The 12,007-nt window shown below is 39.5% G+C and overlaps 1 protein-coding gene across 3 annotated transcripts in view; it reads right to left on the bottom strand.

Annotated features, from left to right (window-relative positions):
* Nucleotides 1-12,007, bottom strand: part of arhgef1 (Rho guanine nucleotide exchange factor (GEF) 1) — a 48,379-nt gene that overhangs the window by 21,972 nt on the left and 14,400 nt on the right. For all 3 annotated transcript variants that reach the window (XM_086153995.1, XM_086153997.1, XM_086153996.1), the window contains exons 2-4: nt 8,737-8,820; nt 8,509-8,622; nt 3,077-3,175 (exon numbers count right to left, since the gene is read on the bottom strand). In XM_086153995.1, the coding sequence (XP_086010121.1) occupies nt 3,077-3,175; nt 8,509-8,622; nt 8,737-8,787 (264 nt within the window). In that variant the 5' untranslated portion in view covers nt 8,788-8,820. The remainder of the gene's footprint in view (nt 1-3,076; nt 3,176-8,508; nt 8,623-8,736; nt 8,821-12,007) is intronic.

The following is a 12,007-nucleotide window of genomic DNA, read 5'->3' as shown; positions in this document are numbered from 1 at the left end:
GAGAGAGAGAAAGCAGCTGAACAGATGTGTAGATGGTCACGAGCAGGAAGCACACAAGTGGTGGCTCAGACCGGGCTGGATGTGACACCGGGAGACGATTATCTTTGAGCTGTATGAAGCCAAAGTCAGGAGCTCATTTTTCTTCCGAGGCATTCAAATTCCCGTCTGTGCATTGCTGTGAGAAAATGATGTTACGCTAAATGATTATGGCTTATACGCCATATGCTGTTATCATCTTTAAGCCAAACACAATCACATGTTTCAGTTGATGACCTCTTATATTTACAAGTACTACAATGATACTCCAGAACAAACAATCCTTTGCTCTGTGGGTTCAGCACCCACAAGGAGGGATCAAGGTCAGGTATAATGTCTTTTCATTGGCAAATCTAGGTGCCAACCCTCAATGTGGGAAATTATACCATTGGCTCTGAAAAAAAAAAAAAAAAAAACTTGTGGAGGGAGGTTTGACTATTTTTTTGGAGTTGTTCAGTATGAAAGGTGTCAAGTGGGGTTATTCCAGCTAAGTGCCACTGTGAGGTTTTTTTTCTCCCCTGCTGAGCCTCTAGCTGCAGCTCAGCAGGGTGCCTTCTTGTATTTTACCTGGATTGAAGGAGATCTCTTGAAGGCTGTTTGCAATCAGTCTATCAAGAGCATGCAACCTCCTTGATGTTGCTGGTGTTGCAGGGAAACCACCTGCTGCCTCCAGTTATACTCACAGCACCCGTTTAAGCATTGAGGTAGAAATTTATAGGGAGGTGATTGAGAGGAACTGTCTGCCTGTTCTTAACCCAATCGGTATCTTGCTTTTTGGACTCCAGTGGGACTTTGACATGCTAATTCCGATTAATTATTACATAAAAATTAACAAGTTGAAAAAAAAATGTAATCACTTCTTTATTTGCACTGCGGATCAGTGCAGGTGTTTCAGGATCAGGAGTTCCACCAATACACAGTGTGAAGAGTGGTGGGCAAGGTGGATGAGACTAAACTGGCAGCAGCTACATTTTAATATAAGAAACCTCCAGATGAAGGTACAAATATTAATGCTGTTCTATGCACTAAGTGCAGGAAGTGGTTTGAGTATCACAGGAGCAACTCCACCCTTGTTGCCACCTCAGCACAAAACATGTAGGAACTAGCACACATGTCAGTCATGTTAACATTGCTGTGGATTATTACAGCATTGCTAATATGAGCAAGCAGTACCACCAGTCAACACTGGACTTGATGTCATAGCTCAAAATCAAAAACAAAATGTCCAGGTCCACACTGAAATTCTTGGTGAGATGCGCTTACTAGAGGCGCTGCAGATTGATTCAGCTGATAAGAATTATGAACTGCCTTCCAGAAATAAAATTCAAAACAAGTCCATGTGTGCGATGGTGAAAAGGAAATATAACAGGTAATGATAAAGACAGACAAAAAAAGTGTTTTCTGTCCTCATCAATTGGTCAGTGTGGTAAACTGATGGAAAATAAAAAAAAATTGAAGTTTGAGCTGATGTACATTAATTCCTTCAAAAAGACTTGAAGTTCTTTTTTCTCATGTCAAATTTTGAAATGGGATTAACATGCAATTTATTTCAACTAATCAATTGCAAACTGGCAAACCAATTAAATTATTTTTTTTTAAAGATAATGATGATGATGATGATACTGGAATGGTCCATGTTCAGGGTAACTGAAAAAACAGCTTCTCGGAACTGTGGTCAGAAGGTTATCTATGCTTGCTGCAGAAGCAGCCTGAGAGCCACTTGGAAGACACCTGAAGTGAAGGTCATCTAGAAGATGCAGGACACCTTTGGACAGAGTTGGCCAGTGCGTCTCCTGAGACTGCAGACAAGCACCTGACAGTGAGACTGGCTGTGGCTGTCACAATGGGAAAATGGGGGGGGGGGGTTTGAAGAGGTTTGGGAGAAAGACATTTGCGTGGCCTTGAGCAGGTTGTGGTAAACTGTCTTGATTATCATGAAGGGGGCAGGGCTTGGCCTAAACCATTTACAGAAGGGGGGAAACCTGTTGACCATGACCGAGGACTTTGTTAGATGATGGAAAGAAGACTTGGAGGAACTCCCAAATCCAACATCCTGAAATTTAATTTGCACTAATGTTACCAGAGCTGTTTCTAGCAGGGCTGCCATTTGTCAGCAATTCTGTGTGCGGTTTGTATGGACGTTCTGGGATTATTTTTCTGCTTTTTGAGAACGATGTGCTCCTGTTGCCCTCTACCATCATAAGTACTCCTGCCAACACTGAGGTGGTTTCTGGCCAAGCATGAAGTAGCTGGGATGACATTCAGCACCGGCAAGTCAGAAGCTATGTTCTCGTATTATTACACCCTCCAGGATGGAAGTAAGACGCTGCCTTAAGTTTTCATAGGGTCTTATTTACACATGATGGACATGAATTGGACAGGCAAAGTGGGTAAAGCATCCCATAAGGAGGCCTCCCTGGTGCTGTGCTTTAGAGCTGTTCCAGCCATGTCCACCAGGAGGTCCCGTGGTAAACCCAGAGCACGCTCGAGGCATTACACAGTCTTTCTGGCAAGGGAATGCCGAGAAGAGCTAGAATGCTGTGCCTGGACAGGGACAACCGGGTTTAGCCAACCCACTAACACTGCACTTCATGCTCTAGACAAACCTGTTGAACAATGACAGGATTAATGGGCAATGTTCAAATGTTACCATGTCATTGTTTACATGATCCTTAACAGAGCCTGTTGACAGATTTGTTCTTGGAAGCTTTTACAAAAAAATTGAGAGAATCTATCAGTGTCTTTTATGTTTCTAGGGTTTTCCAGGACATATTGGTTCCATGGAACACACCTGGTGGATCATGCAAAGACAATCAAAATAAAGAAGAACAACCAAGGGCTAGTCCTTGCAGTCTCAAGGTTTGAACAACCATCCTGAAATGTGAGATCAACAGTAAAAATAACCAAAGATTTGAGAAAATGTGAGGAGTATAAAACAAAAATCTAACAAGTCTAAGTTGTGGTTCATTTGACTAAATTCTGCCAAATACCCTCGGGTATACAACTACTATAATAGCACACGTGTAGTGTTTTTACTTACTGCTCCCTTGTCCAAGAAGTTGTTGTAGAACTCCACAAACTGCTTCTTGGTCTCTTTGGCACTGAGGTTCTTGAAGAGGTCAGCATGCAGGTAACATAACTGGAACACAAAAACCGATCACTAAGCACTGATAATTACCTTTGCGGTGCACAACCCAAATAATTATATCTTTGCTATATTATTATGTTATTAGATGTGGCACTATGGCATTTCATGGTGTTGGGTTATACGAGGGGAAAGTACAGTGAATATCTGACAATGACAACTAGTTCTGCGCCTTTGGTAATTTGCTGGAGAATATTTGCTGATTATTTAGTTGATTTGATCGATTCTTATCTCTTCAGGATATTTCTTGCGGTTTTTTAGTCATTTGTGAAGAATGTTTAGGAGAATAATTTGCTAAGTATGACTTAATGCCAATTACTGGTAACTTATTTGCTGAAACTGAAAATAATACTTTTGGAAAAAATAAATAATAATATAAAGCAACTATGATTAGTTTAAGGATGTACACAGGAAAAAAAAAACATTGATCACCAAGAATTGTGTTAGAATTAAACGATACTCAATATGTATGGACTTATTTTCAAATGTCTTGCCTTTAACACTTCAGACGGTAATGACTGAAATCCGTGTTTCACTAGTTTGGATTAAAAACAAATTCTTGGTAAAAGTGGAAGAATGAGTAAAAAGAAACTGGAATGATTTGCAAACTGTCCATCTGTGTGAAACGCATCTATCACAAATCATTGTTCATACCCAGTGGAGAGAACTTTTGTCAGATGTTTCGGCATCAGACATTGTTTTCTTTTGCTTACCAATACCAAGATATATGATATATATATTGGCACTGGAGTAGCCAAACGTAACACTGGGGTACTAGAAATGGTAAAAAGGCTGCTGTGCCACTCTGGTCCTTCGCCACACTAACATCTGAACTATATACCCGCTAACATCCACTTCATGCCCATGTTTGCCGACTAAGTTGGAGCAATGACAAGTGAATTTCAAACCCTGCATCAATACCACTTACTGACTGGGTGCTCATCTGTTTGTTCCTCCTTGAGCACAAATCAATTAGAATATTCAATGAGACATATATCAACTCAGCAGACATGAAACATGGCAAATATAGTTACTCCAATGACAACTCAATAATACTACTAATAATAATGACTATATTTTTGAAGTGCTATTCATTAGACAAAAAAAGGATTCATAAGAATAAGTCACAATGGGACCAAAAAAACAGAAAACCAATCATTCATCTATTCACTGTCTATTCCTCCTATTTGGTTGTCTGTCATAATAAACCCATACAATAATCCTTTAATCCATATTTTAATACAACAAAAGAAAAAGGTGGTTAAAGAATCAGAATCATGTTCCCGCAATCTACAGTTGTATATAACAGTAAATGGGGTGATTACTATGTGTGATACATTTAAGGTGAAACTTACTAATGCGACTCATGATATGCGGCATGACAGTTAAAAGCTGAGGTATTATTAGCAATTCAGGGTAAATGCTGTCTCCTCTCACAAATTGAATGTATCCTGTTTCAGGTGAGCGGACAGAAGTTTGTCTGAGAGCTAGTTACTGTGTTTGAAGCCTCCGTCTGTATGAGTGGGCTCCGTCCGACTGCCCTCTAGACTACAGACAGCCTGCTGAGTGATGTGGTTGACGGAATTGATGTGGTGGGACCAACTTCTGTGTCAGGTCAAGTGTCATGACTTTGGAAAAGAATGAATCCCTCAAACCCTGCAAATCTTTGTTTTTTAGTTGTCTTCTAAAAGCTTCATGCATTCTTCTCTGGAGAACCATGCTTTATTCAAGTCAAGCATTTTAATCTCTCAAGAAATCTGAGACAACAAGGATCTAAATAAGTATATTTACAAGTAAGTATTTCATACTTTTTAGTATGAGAAAACATTTTTTTCACATGTTTTGTTTGCTAATACTTATTACGAGGACACTGGGTTTCTTTTTTGCTCAGACAATCATCCAAGAGACTATATTTGTCTGTCCTCAAATGCATGCTTCCTAACCAGCAACAAAGTAGCCTGCAGCATCTGTTTATTCTATTTTCAGTTTAAATGCATATACATTTAAAAATAACAAACATTTGCAAAATAATATAAGAAAGAAAACAATAAGGCAATAAAGATTTATAAAAGTGCCGGTAGATGAGTTTTTGTATCTGTTCCAGATCCGGGAACTCCCTATCGTCAATGCTGTTGTTACTCACTATTAATAAATTAATTGGTGAGATTTGCTTTTGTGCAAGTGCCACAAAGTAAATGCGAACAACACATCAGTTAAGTAGAATCTAACAGAAGTTGTCCTCAGAGGGAGCTGCTTTGTGCCTCAGTAAACCTAGAAAAATCATATGACTGAGAGAAACTGAGAGAGGAACTATGGTTTAGTATGAGAAGAGGCAGAAAATTATGTTAGACTGGTGCAGGACATGTATGCAAGCTGTGACACAGTGGTGATATGTGCTGTAGCTGTGATGCAGAAGTTGAAGGTGGAGGTGAGAAGCCATAAGGGGTTTGTTCTGAGCCAATGCCGCCAGATGAGGTTAGATAGGAATCTCCATGGCCCATGATGTTTGCAGATAACATTGTGATCTGTAGTGAGAGCAGGGATGTGTAAAAAGGTGGAAAGGAGAGGAATGAACATCAGCCGCAAGACAGAACATATATGTGTGAATGAGAGGGACCCAGGTGGACTGGTGAGGCTACATGGAGTGGAGATAAAGAAGGTGAGAGATTTTAAGTACTTATGGTCAAACAGTACAGGACAATGGAGAGTGTGGAAAAGAGGTGAAGAAGGCTTCCAGGCAGGTTGGGAGGTGTGGAGAAAAGTGGTAATGTGATAAAATGTGATGATAGTGTATCAGCCAGAATGAAAGGAAAGGTGTACAAGACAGTGGCATTGAAGAAAAGACATGAAGCAGAACTGGATGTAGCAAAGATGTTGAGGTTCTTTTTGGGAGTGATGAGGATGAAAAGGATCCGAAATGGGTTGATCAGAGGGAGAACACGTTTTGGAGATAAGGTCAGAGAAGTCAGACCGAGATGTGCCGGTCATGTACAGAGGAGGGATAGTGAATATATTGGTAGAAGGATGCTGGGATTGGAGCTGCCAAGCAGGGGGGACCTGAGAAAGACCAAAGAGACGATTTATGGATGTAGAGAAAGAGGACATGAAGTTAGTTGGTGTGAGGGTAGAGGATACAGAGAATAGGGTTAGATGAAGTGATTTGCTTTGGTGAGCTCCAAAGGGAGGACCTTAAAGAAAAGAAGAGAGGAAACTGAAAAAACTCCAGTCATTTAAAATGAGACAAAATTCAAGAATGCAAAATACAACGTGACCGGGATTTTGAATGTCATTTTAAGGAAAACAGTATGACTGTGTTGGTTTATGTTTGATTTTGTTGCATCACCATGACTATCAAAACACTACTGTATTGATGCTAACACACATTGAATCACAGTATATCACTCACTCATATCACACACACTGAATCACACACTCCAGTCGGGAATGACAGTAACAAAAAACACTTGAGCAGCCAGTTTGAGTTTCAAAGCTTCTGTTTGGGTTTTGAAAGTGAAACAGGATACAATGATTTTGATTCACCATGCTGCAAGGATACCTTTCTTGTTCTACAGTAAGACTCAAATTCTGCGTAAATTCATCTTATTTCACAATTTTGCAATGTGTCAGGATGAAATTGTGTCATCTATAAGCTTGTACTTGATGATCTGCACTTCATATGGTTGGTGGTCAAGAGACACACCAATGATTTGGAATATGGTAGGAAGAGTGCGGGGGGTTGCTGAAGGGGGCAAGAACTTGTCATAGTTTAGCAGACAGAGCAAGCAGAGATTCAACAAGGCAGATACCAAGCAAATGGTTTGAGCAAGCGCTAATGATGCTGATGGACCTCTGCCCTTTACAGTAAACTGTGGCAAGTTGGGAAAAAAAACAGTCGGAGACGCTAAGAGAGGGAGAGAGACATGGCTGTGAGGTGCAACAGTAACTTGGAGGATCAGTGTGTCTGCTTGATCAACAAAAAAGGTGGAAAAAAAGGCGTGATTCCCATCATTTGTGACACGCATGGAGTTTCACTTTCAAACAAGCTGTCTACATTTACAAGGAACACACCCTTGAAAATAGAGTCTGGCTGTTGCTGGATTGTTGGAGCTGACATTGAAACCTTGGTATAAAAAAACATATGACTATTGTCTGAGCAGTTCAGTGGGTAAAAAGGCTTAAGAGTATTGAATGAACAAGTACTGATTTGCAAAGGGTTTAAATAAATTTTTTTTTGATCATTTATATATATGTCTTACTGCAGTTGAGCTGTATCTGGATGTGCTTACATTTCAATACAATTAACAAATAGTGGATTGCCTGCACTGCATGTTTGTGTAACTCTGGCAAAGGCGCAATTAACTTTATACAGACATCAATTTGATGTAAGACAGGCGCCGATTTTACATCAGAAAAAAACATGACACTCCAAGAAAGACATCAATTTAACAACACAACGATTAAGTGTCAGATATCTGCTGATAAATTGTCAGAGAAATGTTGATAATCATCTGACCCTAAGACATTCATGTAACCCCAGAAAGAGGTCAATAGAACATTAGCAAAATAAATGCAGAGTTAAAGAGCAAAACATGTTAATCTAACACAAAATGTTAGTTTCCCTGACTCTCAAACCACACACACACACATATATATATATATATATATATATATATATATATGTGTATATATATATATACATATATATATATATATATACTGCAGATGCAGTATTTGCTGCAGCTATATATATATATATATATATATATATATATATATGTATATTTGCCCATTGGGAATGTAGATGCAAGTTGATCAGCACACTGAAATGCACACTGAAATGCTGTCCAGTTATAATGGACTGACACTGATATATTTGTACAATAAAAATGTTTGAATGCAATTGAGGGGTGAAAAACAAGTGTACATATTCTATATAACCAAAGCCTGTACAGAACCCCTTCTTATTAACAAAAACAATACAAAACTAATATTTTCCTCGAATTCAAAATTTGAAATGGAGGACACATATTGGCTAGCATTCTCTTGCATGGGGCTGTCTTTCCACCTTATTCTTCACACCCATATACACTGACTGGAAGGAAATTACTAGAGTTGCTCATTACGTACCTTGTGACTTCTGCTTAATGGTACAAAATAGAATCTGGAGAATTTTTAACAAAGTTGTACTGCTGAAGTTGGTCAGATTTAGTTTGAGCTAAAACAGAATCATATTGTTGACAAAAATACATGAAAATATTGAGAATTAAATAAAGATTCAGCTTCCGGCTACTGAAGAAGTGTTTGATTTGATCCGTTTTGTTTCTCACCAGTGGAGCAGGATCAAACTGTAGGATGACATGCTGAATAAAGACCATCAGGTGTGTGGGCCGATCCTTCAGCTGGTCCACACTGCTGAAGCAGGTGCACTGGTCTTCTGCCACCTGACATGGATAAGAGAGGGGGAAGTGGTGAAGGGCATATACTAGCCAAATGCAACGGCAGTAAAAAAAAAAATGGCAGTATTGAGCCACTGTGAGACACTTCAAGTTACTCACATCGTTAAGGTCGTTCTCGAAATCCTCGTCCTCTGCCCCGATTATGCTCATGACTGGGTTAGAGCTCTGAGCTCCAAACACACCCTGCAAAAGGAGAGAAAGAGAGGGGTCGGGGGAGGGATGTGAAAAAAATTGTTTACTCGACAATATGAGATATCACTTTAACATCCCACAACCACAACGGACCAGAGCCAGATGTTAAACACTTAGGAGGAAAAAGGGTTAATACATCATATTAAGGGCCTTGTAAGGTAATATGACTTTAATTATCCCCAAGCAGCAGCATTCAATGGACAGGACAGGATAGACATAAAAAAGGAAGGAAAAACAATAATAATAAAAAGATAAATAAATAAATAGAATGAGTGAGGCTATAGACAGACAGATAAATATTATCTCATGCTTATCACAAGGACCTGATAATAAGGTAAGTAAGACCAGCAAAAGACAAATAGCAACAGCTATATTTTCCTTTCTCGAGGTACTTCAATTAAATGCAACATTAAAAGCACCTCAGACTAATTCAGAAATTTAATCAAATCAAAAATCTCCAGAAATTTAATGTTTGGCTCTGAGAAAGAGGAAATAGTTGAAAGGGGAAATATATACAAATTAAACATGTTGATCGCTGAATTGGATGGGCCTTTGAAGTGAGATGTCCTAATGTTGTTTGTGTGAATTGCGCCCCGTCCACTGGCTTCAACTGTGATGAGGCTTGACCAAATTTGGCCTTTTCCAGCCAGCAGGAAGAATGTTCTCCTCTGGATGCCATGCTGGAAAATCTCCAGGCCCAAGTTCATGACTAAATTATCTTAAACCAAGGTTTATGCCAGTCCGTTATCTAACAGAAAAAGCAAATACATAAATAAAAACTATATATATATATGTATATATATGTACACATACGCACATATATATTTGTGAATAATAAATAAATCACTGCCTGCCCCAGAGCATTGCCCTAATGCGAACACATCGTCGAAACGCAAACAACTGTGCACAACACCTGCATTCTGCCCAGTGAAGGTTATAGACACACAAACACACACACACACCACTGTGCCCTACAAGGTGAGTCAACAGACACGCCGAAAGAAAAGGAAAGCACAGAGAGAAAAAAGTGTGTCCCAAAGTGTAACAAGAAAGGCTTTCAGCTGAAGTTCGGAAAATCTACCTCCTGCCACCTATTTGAATTCATTTTTCTCTACAATATAACAATATAATAACTGTAAGGTCAATATTATGACAGAAAACATTTTAATCATTGAAACGCTGACAATTTTGATGTGGAACAATAAATCAGGTCTCTGCTTAACATCCTTGCATGACTGTGCCACATTGTTGACAGAAAATATTGTAGGGTTTCACGATAAGACGACGGCTGTTGCCCAGTGCTGCAATACTAAAGCATGTCGGTTCCCACAGGGCTGGAGTTTACAGCTGATATCTGTTGTGAATTAAATTAAAAGAAAATACTTTTGTAGTTGAGGCTTATAAGGAAAGTAGGCGAGAGTTGACTAACACTCTGAGCCCAAGGTGACTTCTACGAAGAGAGAGTGAAACAAAGGAGGGGATGAAAGAGAGAGAGTGCAAGAAAACAGTGAAACTCTCATAGTGAGAGAGATAATGTGTTCATTCATGGCCACTTGCAGGCTGTGGGCTGATAAAGGCCAGTTTTGGGGCATGCATGGGAGGGCTAGATAAACGAATACACACATGTGCGCACACACACACACACACACACACACACACACACACACACACACACACACACACACACACACACACACACACACACGCACACACACGCACACAGCTGATGAGAGCAGCACCAAATTGCACTTGCCAAAGCCATATTACCAAAGAAAAGCTGTTAAGCAAATATAAATTAGCCATAAAATGGAAATTGCACCAAAGCCGCTCTAAGACTTGGTGAAACAATGAAAAGCCTTTGTCCTCATATTTGAAAAAAGTTTCCATGCACAATGTCAAGTTTGACCTAACCGAAATTCAACTGACTATGGACAAGGTATGGAAATCCTATAGATAGGATTAGTTTCATTATCAGGTCTGACTCAAAAGTTGTACAAAACAGTGATTGGGTCTATAATATGAAAGGGAATGTGTATTACAATGTCTTGTATCCAATGCAATTTTGATACATACGTGTCAAATATTAATATTTTACATTAAAACACCAATAATTCAACAGATTATCTGTCATTACTGTGACAATTTGTGCTGCTCTCTAGAAACAGGGGCTCAGATAACACTACTGGATGTCATGTAGACGGTTATCAAATTTTGTGAAACAGATAAAATGTGACAGTGAATAAGTCCCTAATTACTGCTTTTTGCTTAGACATTTATGGTGACCTATTTCCCCACCAGCATGCAGTTTTTTTTAATCTGGTGATGAACAGAAAACAAATTTGAATCAACACTCTCACTGACAAGATTATAATATTTCAATCTTGACAAAACATAGGAAATATAAGATTTGGATCCATGGGTAAGGGGATAAGCTATAAGGTTAGAATGAATCTAGTAACTTTATGATCATTTTCTTAATGACCAAACTATTTTGTCCGGCACTGCATGAAATAGTAAGAATAGCTCTTGGAAAACGTCTGCATGCTATTCCATCAGAAAATGTGACATGACTCTACAAAAGAATTTATGCTCCCTGAAAATGATTGCTGTTGGGTTTGTAGACCATCTGTGTTGGTGGTAATGACGTTGGTTGTATGTAATGTCAAGCGTGACAGTGTCACTGCCAGTTAAGAAGCCAAGAAAATCAGTGGGCGCTTTTAAGACTGCAGAAGATCCTTGTTTACTTGTTGATACATTAGAGACTCTGTCACAAGGATCAAACCTCTGAATGCTGATAAACTTGGTTTTTGGAAGGGGATCAGGATTGTGCATGTGTGGGTGTGTGGTGTAGTGGTTGTAGGGTAATGCCTTTTCTTTGAGGGAAGTGAAGAAGGTCACCCTGCAAGGTTACGGCACATTAAGAGTTGGAACTTCCACTGCCCAGAGGGAGCAGAACATAGCACCGCTCAGACAGTCCCCTGCCTTCCCCATGCCTGATTGTCTGAAATAACAGAGGAAAATATGAAGGACCTGGGTAAAGGATGGTTTTGATTTGTCCACAACATCACCAAGAAAAGGCCACGGGTGTACAATATCACAGCATCCCAGGGTAATGGAGATTAGCCAGAGATTAGGCAGCTACCCCTTTGCTACCATCACCACCACCACCCAATCACCC

This window comes from Fistularia commersonii, chromosome 10, assembly GCF_037954325.1.
Source record: "Fistularia commersonii isolate RoL2024-O1a breed Wild chromosome 10, RoL_Fcom_v1.0, whole genome shotgun sequence".
NCBI lineage: Eukaryota > Metazoa > Chordata > Actinopteri > Syngnathiformes > Fistulariidae > Fistularia > Fistularia commersonii.
The sequence above is the reverse complement of the archived record's forward strand: the minus strand, read 5'-3'. Positions and strand labels throughout refer to the sequence as shown.